Below are 20484 nucleotides of genomic sequence, written 5' to 3' on the forward strand. Positions count from 1 at the left end.
CTAGCCGGAGCCGTACTTACTACTCCCTGGGGAGGTTTCTCTGGTTTTACTGCTAACCAGTCCATTTCTACTGGTGGCTCCCCATTAGAGTTCCTTTTTTCTCCTCCTTTCCCACCCCCCCCCTATCTACTCGCCTCACACACAGGCACCACACATTTCACGCTTTCCACTCACTCTTGCACACGTGCATCTGCTCGCACACTCGCCCTGCCCCACATCCGGGTGAGTATGCACAGGCCATTCAGTCTTGATCTCAGCACGACAGCTCGCTGTGTGCCGGGGCGCATAGTTCACAAATTGGCCGTTCAATCGATACTGCACAGACCTGTACTGTGACATCGATGCGGGTTTGGGTAGCTTGTGCATGCGGCTCACACACCGCACACACCCAGGCACACAGACCGTCAGACACACCTCCCTGGGGAGAGACCTCATCCAGACCTTCGTTACCTGGACTCGCTCCCCATTCACACCATTGTCCTGTGTGTCCCCGTATCTGGTGTTGGCGGTCATGGCCCGCTCCATCTCACGATCTGGTTGCTCAGCCGATTCTTCCAGCACAGATTCTTCCTGTCCCACCTGTGGAGTCATGTGTGCCTCACACATCTACGCCCCAGCATGTCCTTCAATCTCCTCTCGTTTACATTTTCTTTGCCCCACTGGTGCTACACCCTCTAATATGTCTGCTATCTCCTCCTTTATCCTTTCTTTTTGATTAAATATTATTTTCCCCATCTCCGTTTTCACTTATTTTATCTTCCGCTCCGGCTCTATTTTATCTTTTTGTTTCAAAGTGCCTCTTTTATTGCTATTCCCCCTATCGGCCGACGCACTGCCTTAGCCACTGCCTGCATCCACACTGTTACGCTGGTCTGACCGAATGATTATCAGACACATCTGTCAGATTTCCCACCATTGTGGGGGAGGCTTTTCCCACCATTGTGGGGGATGCTTTTCCCACCATTGTGGAGGAGGCTTTTCCCACCATTGTGGGGGAGGCTTTTCCCACCATTGTGGAGGAGGCTTTTCCCACCATTGTGGGGGAGGCTTTTCCCACCATTGTGGAGGAGGCTTTTCCCACCATTGTGGGGGAGGCTTTTCCCACCATTGTGGGGGAGGCTTTTCCCACCATTGTGGGGGAGGCTTTTCCCACATAACTCGCAGGCTGGTGGCCTACCAAGACACTAAAAAGAACATAAAAAAGCCATTTGTAAAGGTGAGAACATAAAATATAGTCTCAGAGGGTTGCTGGTTTTTAGACACATACACTGGGTGGAAGGGATGTCATCTGTTTCAACCTATAAGCGATGCAGTTCAAAAATCAAGATTAATTACAACACGTATAATCTATTATATTTACGACGGAGCTAACTAAACTATACTAAGCAATGTCAACCCAGAGAAGTCATTTCAACAACAATATGTGTCAGGTCAGGTATGGGAGCCATGGTAGTTGTCGACACAAGACCTATCGCCTTTGCACTTGTACAGGGGAACAATCGTGGCATCTTTGAAGACCTGTGGTACTGACTCCTCACTCCACATGGTGAGCAATGTAGGGTTGGGTCAGTTAGGTGAGGAGGTTGGCACCACCATACTTGAAAACCTCGGATGAGATACCGTCATTGCCGGGGGCCTTTTCAGCTGATATCTCAATGATAGCTCTGGTGACCTATATTTTAGTCGGAGGGTGGACAAGGTCTTCTAATATCGGCTGCTGGGGGAGAGAGTCAATGGCCACATCCGAGATGGAGGAGGGGCATTTAAGAACACTGTTAAAGTGTTCAGTGTAGGGTTCCAGGATCTTGTTTGGATCTGTGATTAGGTGTTGGCCGTCTGAGCTCAGGAGCGTGGCGATTACCGTGAGCAGACGGTCCATATACTGCCTTTAGACCAGCATAGAAGTGCTGGAAGTTCTTTGTATCAGCTGCCTCCTGGATTTCTTCCACTCGTGCTGCTCACTCGCTGTCCTTCATGGAACGTAGTCTTGACTGTGCGAGTCTACCAAGTTGCAGGTAAGAGGAGTGTTTACTCGCTGATGAGTTGATCAATCCAGTGAATATGAGCTGCATGCATGGAGTTAAGTAAACTTTTGATCTGGGAGATGTTCTCATCAAGCCAGTCTTTGTGACTATGCTTAACGAAGCCGAGAACATCATCAGCTGCCCTGAAGGTGATACCTTGTAAAATGGCCCATCCCACTTCAGCGTTGGTAGTAGGTAGATCCAATTGTTCCAAGGTGGCATTGAGATGGTGCTGAAGCTGTGATTGCACATCACTGCATTTAAGCTGTGGAGTGTTTAGCTTTGTTGCAGGCTTAAGACGTTGCATTTTCACGGGAGGTTTGATCTCGAGTGACATTTTACTCCGAACAAGCCTGTGGTCTGGCCAACAGTCGGAGCCTCTCATGACGCATGTGAACTTAACATCATGCCAGTCGCGTTGCCAGACAATGACAAAGTCAATGAGGTGCCAATGTTTAGAGTGGGGATGTATCCATGTAGCTATATAATTATCAGCTTGTTGGAACAAGGATTTTATGATGATGAGTTCATTCGTTGAATATAGCGTCAGCAGCAAGGTACCATTGGAGTTATCTTTGCCTATGCCATGGTGTCCGATCACCTTTTTGCACGCAACATAATCCCACTCGGGCGTTGAAGTCCCCCAGCAAAATAAGCTTGTCGCAATGAGATGTTGACTGTAACTGCTGAAATGTCATTGTAGAATTTCTCTTTGATCTCATCTGTGTTTGTCTTGGAAGGGGCGTATGTGCTGGTGATGGTAGCATAACGTTCATTGTCAAGTTTGAGTCACCCAGTCATGAGACGTTCACTCATACGAGTCGGGACAGCATCTAGAAGGTTTATATGTTTAGTTTTAATCGCAAAACCAACACCTGCCCGACGACTGACACTTTCTGGCTTTCTGCTCCAGTAGAACTTATAGCCGGAGCCTCGTTCCTCGAGATGGGATACACCAGGTAGACGAGTCTCACTGAGTGCTGCAATGCCTGAGTCTAACTGAGAGTGTCATCGAGTCCCATATCGCTCCAGTTCATGGACAATAATAGCCGTTCGACGTTCGAGGTGGCTGTTGTTGTCTTGCAGCATGTGCACATTCCAGGCACAGAAATTTAACGTCTTGACATAACATTTGTTAGGCTTTTTTTTTTTTTTTTTTTTTTTTTTTTTTTTTTTTGTATACCTTGGTCGAGGCTCGTATGAGAGCTAACACACAACTCACAGCAAGGAGGCATGAGACAAGAGGGGCGGGAGTGGAAGGGACAAAACATTGGGGAACAGACACAGGTGAACTGTGGAAGGGAGAGGGATGGGGATGGGACGGGGAACATGGCGAGGGGAAGATGGACATTAAAGGGACTTTCAGGAAGGAAAGCAGGAGAATTGAAGGAAGTGGGCTTGGGTGGATTATCGGGGGTAGAAAAGTCTGAGGATTTGGATGGGGGAAGATAAGAGGTGTGTGGTGAACAGCTGTTTTGAAAGCCTGGAGGGAAGAATGGGAAAGAATAGAGTGAGGAAGTTTATTCCAAAGGCGGGAAAAAAGAGGAATGAAAGAGTGAAGATGAGCAGTGATTCGTGATTTTGGTAGTTTTACCAGAAGGGGTTGTTGGCGGACCTTGAGCGCCCTGTTGAAATGTGGTTGAGACAAAACACAGAGAGAGGAGGGGGGACAAGGCAGGAGAGGAGTCGGTAGAAGACAGAAAGACCACCGACCAACCTGCGGTGATTGAGTGAGAGGCCCAAAGACTCAGCTTCATTGCGGGAGATGCCAATGATCTTAAAAGCCCTGGTTTCGACAGCGTGAAGTCGAGAAAGGTGGGAGGCAGGAGCACCAGCCCAGAGGGGAGAGCAGTACTCCATCAGGCTACGGACAAAAGCTTTGTAAGTGGTCAGGAGCTCAAGAGGGCCGAGGAAGGACTTTGCACGACGGAGGATTCCCAGTCGGCGACTGGCTTTTGAGGCGAGGTTGGAAATGTGACTTTCCCAGGAAAGGTCATGGCAGATAGTGAGACCCAGAAGCTTGAAAGAAAAGACTTCTTCCAGAGGATTGTTGAGAAAGTGGATGGGGGGTTTTGTAAACGGTCCTTTCGAAGAGACATAGTGAGAGTGTGAGATTTGTCTGGATTGAAAGACATGTTCCACGTGTTGGACCAGTTTGTGATTTTATCCAGATCTGCAGTGAGCGAAGAAGCTGCTGCTTGCCGGTCTGAGGGATGACAGATGGTACGGCAGAGGGTTGAGTCGTCGGCAAAGAGAAATAGAGGATTTTCCAGAGAGTCCGAGAGATCATTGATGAAAACCAGAAAAGAACAGGGCCCAGAACGCTACCTTGAGGAACTCCAGCCTGCACAGGAAGAGGGGATGAAAGAACTCCATTTAGGGCCACACGTTGACTGCGACAGGAGAGGAAGTCTGCGAGCCATGAGTGGAGATGGCCTTGAATACCATGGGAAGAGAGTTTGGTGAGTAGTGCAGGGTGCCAGACTGTGTCAAAAGCACGTGATATGTCCAGGGATACGGCTCGGATTTCCTGTCTGGCATTGAGGACCTCCATCCATTGATGGGAGAGCAGTAGCAGCATATCTAGGGTAGAGTGACCTGGTCTGAAACCAAATTGATGATTGGAAATCAAGCCATTGGAGAAGAGGAAGGATTTCATGTCTGAAGCGATGATGGATTCCATAACCTTGCTGATGATTGGGAGAAGGCTGATTGGTCTATAGTTACAGGGATCTGTTTTTGCACCTTTTTTATGCAGGGCAGTGATGTTAGCAGATTTCCAAGCAGATGGCAGATGACCTTGGGAAAATGAGAGGGTGAATAGAACAGAGAGAGGGTGAGCAAGAGCAGAAGAGCAGGCTTTGAGGACACGTGGGCTGATGCCGTCTGGACCGGTTGCAGAATCTGACTCGAGGTTTGAAAGCAAGCTCTCCACCTTGTCAGGAGAAAAGGATACAGAGTCCAGGGACAGTTGGGTGCGACTGGGTAAAGTGGGTAGAGATAGTGATGGGTTTGGGACACAAGATTTAGCTGCAAACACCGAGTTTAGACATTCAGCTTTATCACGTGTGGAATCAGCAGTGCGGCCATTTGAGGTAAGGGAGGGGATGGAGGGGGAACATACACCAGAAACAGATTTGATTAAACGCCACCAGGATTTTGAGGAGGGAGAGAGGTTTGAGAGTTCAGACTTGAGATGAGAAAGATGTTGTTTTCTGGCTCTCCTGAGGGTAGCTACACACTTGTTCCGAGCTTTGTGGAAAGAACTGAGATTGCTTAATCTCGATTGCTTAAGCTACACACTACACAAGGCTTCTTGTTATTTGTAAATTAATTTTTATACGTGATGTTTCTCAACCCCAGAAATGGATGACCAACCTGCCATGGTTGGCAGGTCAGGCTAAGTGGAGCAAGCTTTCTTTGGGGAACCTTTTATATCCCCTTCTCCATATTGAGGGAGCAGTGCTACCCATAAACAGGGCTGCTCTGACACCCAAGCAGGATACGAATGTCATTGTTGCTCCTGGTCAATGAGGAAACCACCATCACACTTTGACCGCCAGACATGTGAACTCGTGATTATGGACTCCCAGCAGCATCCTCTGCCTATCCGCGACATCACTCCTCTCTCACCATAGGACTTAGGTCAAAATGGGTGGTGAGGAGGTGAGCAGGTGAGCAAGTGCCAACGAAGGGAAAAAGAACCTGCACAAAGAAGCAATTAAGGTGATAGAGGTGTGTGCTATCCCTCTGCCATTCTCTATTCCTATGAACATCGTTGGCTGCAGGTGCAGTGAATGCAACGTGAAGCCTGATGCGCATCGGTGCAGCAGACTGGGCCAGGTCGGCGGTATGATGACGGCTGCCCTTGATATCCATAATAGACACAGCTGTCTGCAGATGCTGTTCAGTGGTGCCTAAATTGGTGTCACCACAGACTTTCATGGGCATATTTATTCACGATGTAGCTCTGCCCAGGCTGACCTGCAGGTGTGGTTTGATATCTGAATGCCTAAAGAGGCTTCCCCCCACAAGGCAGTGGGGATCCGTTACCCTGGACAAGTGAAGTGGCTCATACCAGGTATTGTCAGCCGGAGCCAGCTGAGCCTGGGACTCGCATAGGGCAGGAATGTCACTCCCTGAGGCAGCTGAAGTACAGCTACCATTCCCCCTCAATGTCTCCCTAAGGGATGGCACACTCATTGATGAATCATCCTACCTGCGAAACACTGGGATGACAGTTTATAGCTGGGCTGGGATTCAAACCCAGGTGAGACAGCTTTGAAGCAATCATGCCAGCCATTGTGTGTGTGTGTGTGTGTGTGTGTGTGTGTGTGTGTGTGTGTGTGTGTGTGTGTGTGTGTGTGTGTGTGTGTGTGTGTGTGTGTGTGTGTGTGTGTGTGTGTGTGTGTGGTAAGAACCCCCTCCTCCCCAGAATAAATATACAACCTCCTGTGAACATTTTTGTCCTCCGCCCCTCCGAAAAGGTCAGAGACAGGGACATGATAATGAGATTGTTCGATCAACTGATTATCCATCCACGATCGATCATCCTTCCATGTACATTTGTGTACGCGATATTTCAAAAACCGTTCAAAATTTCACTTTCATATGACATAGTTCCTCATACCACCCAAAAGGTGGGGACCGAGTTAATTTCATGTTGCACACCAAACTATCAGTCTGAGAGCTCTCTGGTGTGAACTTTCAGGATACCGATGAAATAACGAGTACCGCTCTGTTGCTGCACACATCCTCAGGAGCCACAGTCAGCCAGAATCATATTGCGAGGCAGTGAGGTCAGAAGTCTTTTTTATGTCGTTCAGGCCACTTCGAGTGTAGTCACAAAGGCATTGATGCTTCAGTCACTGTTTGAGGGACACATTCCCTTTGGGAGCATTATTACTTGTAGTTGGCTGCCGATATTGCGTCGCCAATCTGTGGGGTAGCGACTGTGTGGGTGGGTTTGTTATATCACCTCCTGCCACCGAAGATGGACGAAAGTTGTTTTCACCCCTGTTTGTCTGTTGTCTCTGTTTGTGAGTAGGATATCTCAAAGAGTTATGGACGGATGAAGACGAAAATTGGTGGACAGGTTGGGTGTGTGTGACAAGGACGAATTGATTAGATTTTGTTGAAAATCCGGATCCGGATTCAGATCCAAGAGTTAAAATAAAAAAATTTTTTTAAGTGATTCTTGACCATTGAGATATGGGGTCAAAACGATATATAGCACGATATCTGAAACAGTTATGGACGGATTCCGACAAAACTTGGTGGATGACTTGGATAGGTGACAAGGACAAAATGGTTGGATTTTGGTTCAGGTGCGGATGAAGATCCGGCCGATCAGTGTGATGCAAAACGAAAACTGTTCAACCTGGCAGAGGTATGCACTCTACCGAGTGCCATTCCTTTTCACCCAGGGTGAAGGACGTTATGTTTTCACCGCTTTCTGTTTGTTTGTGTGTTCGTTAATTGCTGGAATCCTTCGGATTTCGGCAATTATGTTGGTCGGTTGTCATTCTGTGTCTGTCTGTCTGTTGGGTCCAAAAATAGGTGACCCTTATTGTCAGTAATTCTATCTGTTTGTTTGGATGTTTGTTTGGATGTTTGTTCGTTTGTCATCAGCATAATTGGTCGTAAACGTGGGCAGATTTTGACCAAACTCGGGTGGTAGGTACATCTTATGACATAGTGCTTTGGAAATTGTAATGGTTGCTAGGGACGCTTTGGTTCCCTAGCAACAGCCGAAAACCCTTCAAAATCGGTACCGTTCACGCGAAATCAATTCCGAAAGCCATTATCCCACGTAGGGTTATGAAATTTGGCATGCATCATCTATAGGTGATGCTCTACCAAATATATTCCGGTTTTTGTGATATATGGAATAGTTTACACGCAGCACCCCCTACAAATGGGGTATGCCCAAAAATTGGCGAAAATTGAAGGCCCCCGAGCGAGCAGGTGAATGCATCGATCTGAATGAAGCTTTGCAGGTTCATAGCACGCAATGAGTGCTCCAACTTTGCCTCAGGACATATTGACCGATATTGCTTAGGTCAGGGGTCAAAGGGCAAAAATCGATAATATGCGAGAGTTGGAGGTGCCTTCGCGCCAAATGCTACTCCTCCGAGGGTTATGGTCGGATGGTCATAAAAATTCACACTAATCGTCTGGAATACATTGTGCACAAACGGTCGAGCCGGATTTTCGATTTATATCTTTGTTCCCCCACAGCACCCCCTCGAACTTTGGGGATTTCCGATTTCAAACCGCATTTTCGGTACTTTTCATTCAAATTGATACCGAGTAGTTATCAGTCTATGGAACTTGATGAGATTTGGTATGCATAATCTTCAGGTGATTCTCTATCCGCTATATGACATCCATTCTTTTCTATATCTTATAGTTTCCAAATGGTAACCATCTCAACTTGGGTGTCCGAGGGCCATTGAGCATTCCCACTGAAAATTCAAAGTACACTAGCTCCAAGACGGTTGAGCCGAATCGAATGAATATTTACCTTGCTTATAGACCGTAATGAGTACTACAACTTTGCTCATTTGCATAATGACCGATCTCGAGTAGGTCAGGGGTCAAAGGTCAATAAGTGCATTTTTCGGGCTAAATTACCATTCAAGGCACCCTTGCTCCAACACGGATTAACCGATACGAATGAAAGTTCATAGGTACAGAGTACTCAATGAGTACTACAACTTTGCTGCAGGACATATTGACCAATCTCAGCTAGGTCAGGGGTCAAACGTCAAAGGTCAATGAGTGCATTGTTCGGGCAAAATGACCATTCAAAGCCCCCTTGCTCATACACGGGTTAACCGATTCGATTGCAATTTTGTAAGTACTTAGTACTAGATTAACTTAGATCAGGGGTGAAAGGTCATCGGATGCTCAGCGACCCATGGCCGCCTACCGGCTTGTCTGTCTGTTTGTGTGTTTGTTTACCCTGTTGCAGCCACACCGTTTCAGCGATCATGACCAAACTGGGTGCAGGTGTCGGCCATGGTCCGACTTAGACACTTATCGTTTTTGGTGAATCTAGGTCAAAGGTCAAGGTCAAGGTCACCGAAAAACCGAAATTCTTATTTTCACAATAACACCCGCTAAAATGGTCATAACGACTTCAAACTAAATCCAAAATGTGCATCTTCCAATTCTGCATCCAACCATATGTCTCATTGGGGTGTCACACCAACACCCTTCTTTGCAGTCGGGGGTCGAATGTCGGGGGGGGGGATCGGGTCAAAAATTTCAAATTGCGATAAAAACGCAATTTCAAGTCCGATTGACTTCCAAGTTATGATCATGACCAAACAAAGTGCTATAACTCATTAAACAGTAGCACTATCGACTTATAAGAATCAAATTGATTTCCAGGTTTTTGTTTTTTCAGAGATCATGGAGATATGACAAAGTTATTCCGGAAATTCCTTGCTCAACGAGCAATTTCACTTCTTTGTTTGTGTGCAGGATATCTCAAAGATTGTGGACAGATTTGGATGAAACTGGGTGGACATGTTGGGTGTGTGACAAGGACGAATTGATTAGATTTTGGTGAAGATCAGAATCCGGATCTACATATGAGATTTATTTAATTCTTAAAGTGATTCTTCACCATCAAGAGATCGGGCCAAAAACGATTTAGTACTGTATAGGAAGATATTTCAAAAATGTATTGGGCCTTATATGTTGTCGTGGATCAGGCATTACGTGGCGGAGGTATGCACTCTACAGGGTGCACTTTAGATCGTTATATACATACATATATTTATTTACTCCATCTGCAAAATGCCCACAATCTTGGATTGAGCGTGGCTTCTTGACAGCCTTGCTTTCTGAAATTTCGAGGCTCGGCTGATTAAGTTTTTGAATTTGTGTGAATCAGTCCAGAAAAAAATGATGGCAGCATCAATGATGAAAAGTTGAGTCAATGGTTATTTAACACATCGTTTCTCAAGGGTCCACTCATTATTCTGTACTGAAGCTCCGCAAGGTTTTGAACGTATATTTCATGTAACAGCAGTCCTTTGTGGGCATATTCAAAGCAAATGCACCACCAAACACCAACAAACCAACAAACCGAGGACCCAAAAGATCCAGAAGACACAAAAGTCCCTGAAGACCCACTAGACCCAAAACAATCTGAAGACCCAAGGCAAGGCTCACGTCACACGTTTCAACCACCGAATGCAGGTGGTCACCAGAGAATGTGCAGGCATCATGTGCCACGTGTTCGGTGTCGTGCCAATGTGGAGGGAGAATCACGTGACTGCAATAAGGACATGGTGAGAGACGTAACGCCGTTTGGCTGTCATCACAGAAAGACTCCCAATTTATTTAATAGGTCAAGCGGAGGGTTGAGCGCTTTGCTTCATTAGGACCCTGTCCGTTATATAAACCCACATAGCTTCCTCATGAAGTTTCACAAAGGCTAAAGCTCGAATGCGAGGTCAAATTGGATCAAACTCGTCTCGGATAATGTCCATGTCCGAGTAACATACATTTAGGTTCAGTTGACGTACTTTGTGGAAGGGACACGACACACGATGACCAATTTCATTCTCCAAAATGTCCATGTTATTATTCCGAAGTACTCTCATCGTGGTGAACGTGTGATGGAAGTTTCCTGAAAACAGCAATTAAGGTAAAGTATAGAAATGTCTTTCCGAGCTGTCTCAAACCAATTAATCGTCGACTCCGTCATTTCTAGATATTTAGTCACCATTTTACATTTCTATTCCGTTGGCCGGTGAACGAGTCCGTCACTTGGGATCGGGCGATGTGCCCGAGACCGGCATCTCCTCGCAGCAAAAGTCGGTCCGACCCATCGCAGGGACTCTGGATAGGTAGGCGGAAGGTATTAGTCGGGTGATCCATTGATTATGGGGGTCGTGAACCGCTTTACACTTGGTTCTCCTTTCATAGCAGAAGCTAAGTGAGTCAGGTAACAATGAGGACAACACCTGCCACTTCAGGGCCAAAGGGAGCAGCGATTTATCACGCTTACCAATAATAATATAACCGATCTACATATGTATATATCCGTATATATAAAACCGGAATGCGCGGTGAGGCCGTGAAGCCGTGAGTCGGTCCGGGAAGACCATAACATATTGATCACGACCTGTTTGAACATTAATTGCAGACGACATGAATGTCGATAAATGACGTATTATTGGAATGTTCCTTTGACAGTGAGGCTGTGTGACTATATGTCCATTAATTACATACTGTTTGAACGCCAGTTGCACCCTGACTTCACAAACATACGTCCATTAATTACGTACTATTGGAATGTACGTTTCGATGCTTTAAAGTTTTGAGACCACTTTGACCGTTGAAGACCCAGAGGATCCAAAAGCCCCAAATGACCCTAAAGTCCCCGAGGACCCAAAAGACTCAAATGACCCAAAAGTCCCCGAGGACCCAAAAGATCCAGAAGACACAAAAGACCCACTAGACCCAAAACAGCCTGAAGACCCAAGTCACCTTGGACCCAAAAGACCCCAAATACCCTGAAAACTCTGGAGACCCCAAAAAACTCCAAAGACACAAATGTCCCAATGACCTACAAGTCACCAAGGACCCAAAAGACCCCTGACACCTTAACACCATTTAGATCCCTTACACCCTTCAAACAGATTAGATAGCTTAGACTCTTGGCCATTTAGACCACTTGGACCTTTTTATATTATAAATATGTTTCAAATAAATATAATATCACCATTACATGTCAGAAATAAATTTGTACAAAATAAATGTTTGTTTTACGATTGCTGAAAATCATGACAACACAGCAAATCTGTGACGTCATTCTCTGCAACGACATGTGGAGGGTGAGCGCAGTGAGTTGATCCACACTAGTTCTCCTTACTATAATTCACGAACTGGTGTTTGTGCGTTTGTTTGTTTGTTTGTGGGTTTCTTTGTTTGTCGCGCTACTCCTCCTACAGTTCTGGGCCAATTACATCCAGACTTGCTACAGAGGATCAGCATGACCCCAATTAATGTATGGGGTGTTTGTATTTTTTTTCCGGTGGTCTTAGGGGGTGAGGGGTGGGATGCAAATTCTCTATATAAATGTGTATCGTGTAGCACCGCCTCCTGGTGGGAGAGGGTATTACAAGTCCCACGTGTTCACGGCATAAAAAAGGATCAAGGTCTGGGGGATCTGCGGGGGTTTTTGAGTGACTGGACTGTTGCTCCTAAACCAGGTGAGCTGCAGGATGTGCAGTCCTATTTTTTTTTTTTAATATTGAGGCATTTTCACCATGGGATTACAAGGTTCACATATTACCTGCTTGTTCTGAACCTTGCTTATTGAAAGTAACATACCAGCGGCTCTTTTGACCCTTGAATTGTTTCTGAATTTTAGTTCAGAAAACACTCCGGTACTTGTACAGTATCATAATTGTGGTCATATTTATTGTGACGCATGCGAACATCACAAAATTATCACTGCCCCCTTTTCTTAATCGTAGGCTATATATATATATATATATATATATATATATATATGCTACTTCTCTCATTACTTGTGTCTCCCCCCCCCCCCCCCCAAACATCTTTCCCTTGTCTCTCCACTTTTCCCACACTTCCCTTTCCTCCTATCCCTCTTCTGGCATCCGCAATCATCTTGCTTTTCTCAATTTTAATTCTCTCAATTTAGCACCACCACTGAACTGTATATCCAGCTCAATGAGTCCCACTCCCACGAGTAAAATAAATATGGAACACATTGGTCATTGAGGTGATTGACTTTGAGGTTGCACCACAAATCGCATTGCCTGTTATGAAGGTTCCATAAAGGTGCATTACCCTCCATCTGCAGTGAGCTGCTATACCAACCGGTCTACACCTTGTATCGACTATTTTTAAAGGTTCTGTCTGACTTTCCTGTTCAAAATACAAATGCTGTTTGTTTGGACTGTGTGCTCTCATTCCCTTCGTCCTTCATCACTTTTCAATCTGATTTCACAGCATCTTTGAATTGCTCAAGCCTCGATCGGAGCGTGCAGAAATTGGCTCCGATTTGAATGCATTTTTATTGCATTTTCTTGTGCAAATGACATACTCAAGATGTCCCATTTTATTGAGACCACACATCATTTGATAGGAACAATAATAACAAACGACACAAATGCCAACTTGATTTCAGTGGTTAACACACCATTTCATAACCTTGGGTTCACAACCGTGCCACCTGCATGCTTGGAGAATATTGTGCTGACTTTGCACTGCTGAGGTTTGCCATCCTCACATCCTCTGGCAGCCCAAGCACGAGTCTCAGTGTTGTAGCACATGATGCCCCCATTTGTATTTGATAGGTTTTGTACATGGAGTGGACATCACATGTATCCATCGCCTGGGTATCTGTGTTGTTTGGGTCTACATCTTAAACTACTGCTACTATTACGACTACTACTTTAATGGACACAGTACTCTCACATTCCTGTGGGATTGAGGTGGGCGATGAAACATTTTGTGGCTCAAACATTTCATGAACCGGCTGTGCAGTCCTGACTTTCAACTGAAAGTGATTTGGGCAGGAATTTTGGAATTTTTTCAATGCCGGTGCGAGCTCGCCTACCCTCCCTGAAGGTCACCGTCGGATCTTCAACGTACACCAGCTAATGCCGGTAGATGGGACGCCCAGTATTACACTACGCACTGATAAATCACCTTTCCTGTGAAACCCCAGGATGACAGTTCATAACTGCGTCGGGATTCAAACCCAGGATAGACAGCTCATAAGCGAGTGTGTGTACCTCCATGCCATCCTTCCACCCCCCCCCCCTCTCCCCCATTTAAGTATATATCATTTGTAAGAAGAAAAAAAACGTTTTTCTTGTTGGAATTTCAGCAAACACATAATGTTTTTCAAACACTTGTAACAATAGTCCCTGCAATATCTGCTTGGAACCAAAGTTGTACTTTCATTCCACGAACATTCAGAAGACTGTCTTTATTGATGGGTTGACAAGTGTACCTCATTGAGGACCTGCTGTTATGTTTACCCAAACTTATCGTTGAACATTTGTGAACAAGGTCTGTATGGTGGATCACATGCCTTTCTGCAGGTGTGTGTGTGTGTGTGTGTGTGTGTGTGTGTGTGTGTGTGTGTGTGTGTGTGTGTGTGTGTGTGTGTGTGTGTGTGTGTGTGTGTGTGTGTGAGAGTGCGTGCGTGCGTGTCATCTGCTGCCTCCTCCATCGTCTCCTCCAGATGTGCGCCCCATGAATGAACAGAGCCTTCGCTGTTCTCAAAGCACCCAGCTCTACCCCAGCAAGGAACCATGACTCATGGTCCAAGCGACCTCCTAATTCATGCTCTGTTTCCTTTTCCATACCCTCAGTGGCATCGATGTCGCTCCACACAACCATCCATGTGACCTATGGGAGTTCGCTAGATCCCACCTGGGGACACCACCGCTTGCCCGGACACAGCGTGCTGCTGCCACCGATCGCCATCTCCACATGCAGGCCCACCGAAGTTTGGTCCCATTCGTCCTCGGTGGGAAGAAGTGAACAAAGCGCACCGTGGGAGGGAGTCGGCAAAAGGGAATTGTGCTCAATGGAGGGAGTCAACAAAGCACACCAAGCTGCATGGCTAGGCCATGTCCCAAAAGCATGTCGATCGGCATGGTCTCAGATGCCACAAGTATGGCCTTTGGCCTCACCGAAGCTGTCATATTCAGTGCAGTCTTCAATCTCACCGAAGCATGGTCCCAGTCATCTTTGGCAGGATAGAATTGATAAATCCCTCCAGGCTGCACAGCCAAGCTGCGTCCCAAACACACGTCAATCAGTGTGATACCTGGTGCCACATGCACTGCCCTTGGCCTCATCGAAGCTGCCATTTTTGGCTCGGTCTTCGCTCTCATTGAAGTTGTTGAATTTGGCACGGTCTTCAATCCTCTCGAAGCTAGGTCCCGTTCGTCCTAGATAGGATGAAGTCAGCAAAAAGAAGTCACCAAAGCTCGGTCCCTCGTCCTCGACCAGAGGGAGTTGACAGAGCCCACCAAGCTGCAGGCCTAGGCCACTTCACAATCGAATGTCAAACATAGTGACACTGGGTGCCACATGCACATTCTCTGTCCAAATAAAACTGCCGCCCTCATCACGGTCTTTGCTCCCATCGAAGTTGTTGTATTCGGTGTGGTCTTCGATCCCATCTGTCCCCGACCAGGGGGGAGGGCAACAAAACACGCCACCTACCCCTCGCAGCCATCTTGTTTCTGAAAATCGTGGTGTGTGTGTGTGTGTGTGTGTGTGTGTGTGTGTGTGTGTGTGTGTGTGTGTGTGTGTGTGTGTGTGTGTGTGTGTGTGTGTGTGTGTGAGTGTGTGTGTCTGGAAAGCATTAAAAAATAAAATAGGGCTGGGTCGACCTCCACTAAATTTTGCACACATGTTGGTGGTACCCAGGTTCATGTTACGGGCACAAAAAAATCTGCGAGGTGAGAAGTCCATTTATGATTTTCGCCTGCACACACGCCACAATGAAAGTGGCGTACTGACCCCTGCTGCGGGCTGGGGGGATTTTTAGCCATGGCACAAAATATATTTGCTCCATCTCCCCCCACCCCCCACCCCCCCCCATTCTTCTTCCCCTACCCCTTGAGGCTGCTCCCTTAGGGAGCGGATGGTTTGTAGTTTAATAAAAACAAGTATCATGGCAATGCTAATGTGAAAGTGAGAATTGCTGTTTGTCCATTTATTACGTATGCAAATATATCAGAATCCATGCCCCCTCACCCTGTTCTGTATGTTTAATACAAACCTATTCCATGACTTCTATAATTCCTCCATACTCCGAACCTCCTTCCCCTTCTTGCCCTTCTCCTCACATACTCCCTCTCTCTTTCATCGTCCCTCCTTCCTCATTGTTTGTCACCTTTCTTTTTAATTTTGTTCTCCATCTAGATCCTCCACCTTCATTTGGATGTAACGATATAGATTCTCCACCCCTCGTCCCTCTCCGCAGCTAATCAGAATGCTGCCGTTAATAAAATTTTACACTCAATGTGATGACGATAAATATTGGCCTTTTCACACCTTTGTGCGTGAGCCCTATTTATATGTCAATAATAGTTTTCCTGTTGCAATCCATCAATTTGTGTCCTGTCCATGAACCTGCTGCAACAAATAATATCCAAACAGCCTCAAAACAAATAGCGATTGAATGAGCGAGTTTCCGGTGGAGAGAAGGTGCAGGCTCTTCTCGTCTCGTCCTCTTCATAAAGGTGGGCCACTTAGCTCGGCAAAGCACACGGCATAGGGAATTGATTACCTTGTCAACATGCTGGCCAGCGCAGCCCGTTATTGCGCAGGATATGCCAGGATGATGTAGTGAAAACGCTCAAATTTTATCCGTATCCACTTATTCATCGAATTCGCCGATGGTGCAGGTTTCTGCTGGATCAGGGTTTTGCTACGGCTAGTCACCCGGGTTGAGGGCTTGTGTGGGGGCACGGTCGCTGGGAACGGTGAGATATCGAGAAGGCGGTGTAAATCACATCGACGCACTGGGCAAGGTTAGAATATCCATCTTGTAACGTTTCATTGCCTGGCCATCTTTGTCATCACTATCTCAGCAGTATTTCATTTCTTTACATCGTCCATGCATTCTACATTTTGTCGAGTTTGCTAATTATAAAGGAAGTCCATGGAATTCCAAATAAAAAGTCTCCTTTTCCTGGTGGTTGTCGTCGGCAGGCTGTTGAAGATGCAGTTGAAGTACTTCTTCTTATCACGTGAACAGACCGCGCATCGTTTGCGAATCCTTTGGTGCTTTTGACACCCCCTCCGCCACGGCTGGCTTCACACGACTGCCCGTCTACCGTCTGGGTCCACTCTGGCTGGACATCAGTCAAGGCAGAGTGTTCTGTGATCCATCCCCATTCACCGAGCCAGGAGTGATTTTGCGAGGATGCATTTACGAATCACTTCCAAATTCCGTATTTGCCGAGAAGCGAGATATTCATGGTTCGTTTGCCCGCAGGGTCTTGGCGTGACGAATCGAGGCATGTAGGGCCCCCCAAAAATCCGAGCCGTGTTCACAAAATCACTTCCAGGCCTTTGGGCATGCAAGATTTTTGAGCATCGATCATGTTGGCTGTGAAATATTAATAAGTGCGTAATGTCCTCATGAAGACTGCAATGCCAACGATGGCTTTGTTCGAGTGATGTCGGCCATCGTCGTGTGATTTGAGAACAGATTCAACGACAACCATACCGGACCATGGTAGGATGCGTGAAATGTACGGACACGCAAACCAAGGGGAACAGGACAATTGTACTTATTGGCGATTGGGAGATATTCTTCATTTTTTTTTAAACCATCCAGTCAATTCCGAGCTGTCAAAGAGATTACAGACCAGGAAGAGGTTTTTTTAAAAAAAATTTTAAGTCACGTCGTTAACTCTATTCTTGAGCACTGTGATGGAATAAGGATCCCAAGGAGGCAACAAGACGGTCCAAGGTTTTGTTGGCAAAATATCATAGCGGGATGGCCCGATTAACCCTCCCGAGGATTGGCTGTGCCATCATCCAAGGCCCAAGCAGCAGACAACTTGGAAGTGAACACAGCACGATCCTCAACACATGTTGTCTCCAATAATATTCATGCGGGAATTGTGATCAACATATTTTCCATCACTAAAATGCCATGAACTTAATTACTACTTCAGTTCCCCCTGAAAACAAACATCTACAGTGTGGAATGCAACGATTTCTTTTTTTTACTTTTCCCTTGGGTATCAGGGTTATCCTCATGATTATGGGAAGACAATAAGCAAGTTAATGGAAGTGCTGCTGGTCCAGCTTACCGACATGCTTCTTGTAAGATCGTGACATCGATTCTTCACGAGACAGGGGGAGGCTGTGCAACGAGTGGCTTTTGAGCTCCTCGTCCTCCGATCCATGCGTCTGATAGTGCAAAATCTCCGATAGAGTCCTGCAAGGATGATAGGAAATATTAGCGTTTGCGGAAACCTTCGACCGTCTTTTCCATCTCAGTGGGTAACCATGCACGGCTTTGTGCAGACTTCCTCTTATATAATATGGCAGGTGCAAGGTTACAGGAAGGACAATGGTGGTGAATGAGTGAGGAAATAGAAAACATGCAAGATATAGTGTGGGCACACATTCTCTAATCGCACATTTACTCAAAGAACCTGAATCAAAGGTCAGAAAATCCATTTTGGTATCAACCCAGGGTATGCACCACACTTAACTTTGTTATAATTTGTTTAACTACATATTAAAGTAATGATCCTAAGTTTGCTGACTACAATGACTTGGAACCGACTGAAATTTTTTAAGACTGTCTGAATCATCGGTTGAGCGCCATCCTTCCTTGAGGTTTTGTCTCTTTTAACTCAGAACCTTTCCAAATTAGGGTCCACAACCTCAGTTGTGCTAAATCAATGACTCATTCTACCAATGCAACATCGGTGTATAATAATTGTACACCTATAGAGGAGTTGTTTACCTCCATCGCAGAAAAACAATCATAATCACATACAGAAATTATATATATATATTTTTTTAATATATATATATATATATATATATATATATATATATATATATAAAATGATATAGATATGCACACACCCATATACATATACATATATGCTACCAAGTACCACCAGTCACTTCGCTGACAGAAACACTGACATGGGGGAGAAAAAGAAGGAGGAGAGGAAGAAGGGTGGGGAAGAGAGAGAGAGAGAGAGAGAGAGAGAGAGAGAGAGAGAGAGAGAGAGAGAGAGAGAGAGAGAGAGAGAGAGAGAGAGAGAGAGAGAGAGAGGAGGGGTGTGAGAAGGGAAGACAGTGTGAGGTGAGAGGAAAGGAAGGAAGACATGCGGTGGAGCATTAATTACGATTCATACTGTCTCATCAAAATGATTCTGCATAGAATAACAGTGAAGATGGAAACAAAATAATGTCTGGAATTCATTATCTTGCGGTCATACGATAAATACCACCCAGAAACAAACACCGCCCAGACACGTCCGGCGATGCACAGTGCGGAGACAAACACCACCCAGAACACCACACAGACACATCCGGAGACAAACACTGCCTGGACATCACCTGCCCAGGGGGGATCGAGGAAGGGTAGGGGAGCAAGGAGGGGTAAAAAAAAACAGTAAACAATGCGTAAGTAAAACATACAACAAATGAAAACATTAATATGAATTTTTTTTCCATAAGTGTTGTCCAGTTGAGGTTGAAGGCTCAGAAGATGAAATGGAGACTGATTCGCTTGGGATTGTTTTCAAGAATTTCATAATGCAGATTTGAGTGGCTGCCTTCATTTTCTGTTCGTAGACCTCCATTTAACATTTCAGAACATTAACCATCTCCCGACACACCTTAAAACTTATCATGCAGTCGGGATTGTGCTCATAATGAACAACTCGCTCAGAATAATGAAGCATGAATGACTCATTCATAATGATGGAGCATGAACCACTCGCTCAGGATGACAGAGCATTGACCGCTCATTCAGAATGATGGAGCACGAACCGCTTGCTCAGGATGATGGAGCACGAACTACTCGTTCAGGATGATGGAACATGAACCGCTCACTCAGGATGATGGAGCAAAAACTGCTTGCTCAGGATGATGGAGCACGAACCGCTCGCTCAGGATGACAGAGCATGAATCGCTCACTCAGGATGATGGCGCATCATCCGCTCGCTCAGGATGACACAGCACAAACCGCTTGCTCAGGATGATGGAGCATGAACTACTCATTCAGGATGACAGTACACAAACTGCTCGCACAAGATGATGGAGCACAAACTGCTCACTCAGGATGACGGAGCACGAATTGCTTGCTCAGGATGATGGCGCATGATCCGCTTGCTCAGGATGACACAGCACAAGCTGCTTGTTCAGAATGATGGAGCATGACCGCTTGCTCAGGATGACAGAGCATAAACTGCTTGCTCAGGATGATGGAGAATGAACTGCTCACTCAGGATGATGGAGCATGAATCGCTCGCTCAGGATGACACAGCACAAACCACTTGCTCAGGATGATGGAGCATGAACTGTTCATTCAGGATGTTGGAGCATGAACCTCTTGCTCAGGATGATGGAGCATGAACCTCTTGCTCAGGATGACGGAGCATGAACCTCTTGCTCAGGATGATGGAGCACGAACCGCTCACTTAGGATGACGAAACACGAACTGCTCACTCAGGGTGATTGAGCACGAACCACTCCCTCTGAATGACGGGGCACGAACGATTCGCTCTGAATGACGTGGCGCAGAAAAGGTGTCTGCAGTGAGTGAATGATTCGCTCAGAATGATGTAGCACAGTTGTTCTTTTTTATTTTTTGAGTTTAATGGCGATTTCAGAGCCGCTTGGCTCTGTATACGGCACACACCTAAACACCACTTATATGGATACTCTCGGCTTATAT

The 20484-nt window shown here is 46.0% G+C and overlaps 1 protein-coding gene across 1 annotated transcript in view; it reads right to left on the reverse strand.

The window, feature by feature from the left end:
• LOC147011827 (uncharacterized) overlaps positions 1 to 20484 on the reverse strand; it is a 226649-nt gene that overhangs the window by 143382 nt on the left and 62783 nt on the right. The window contains exon 2 of the mRNA XM_085857168.1: positions 17870 to 17997. Within this exon, the coding sequence (XP_085713294.1) occupies positions 17870 to 17997 (128 nt within the window). The remainder of the gene's footprint in view (positions 1 to 17869; positions 17998 to 20484) is intronic.

Source organism: Eptatretus burgeri, chromosome 15 (genome assembly GCF_056783735.1).
Source record: "Eptatretus burgeri isolate ZD-2024b chromosome 15, Ebu_testis_v1, whole genome shotgun sequence".
NCBI classification, from domain to species: Eukaryota; Metazoa; Chordata; class Myxini; order Myxiniformes; family Myxinidae; genus Eptatretus; species Eptatretus burgeri.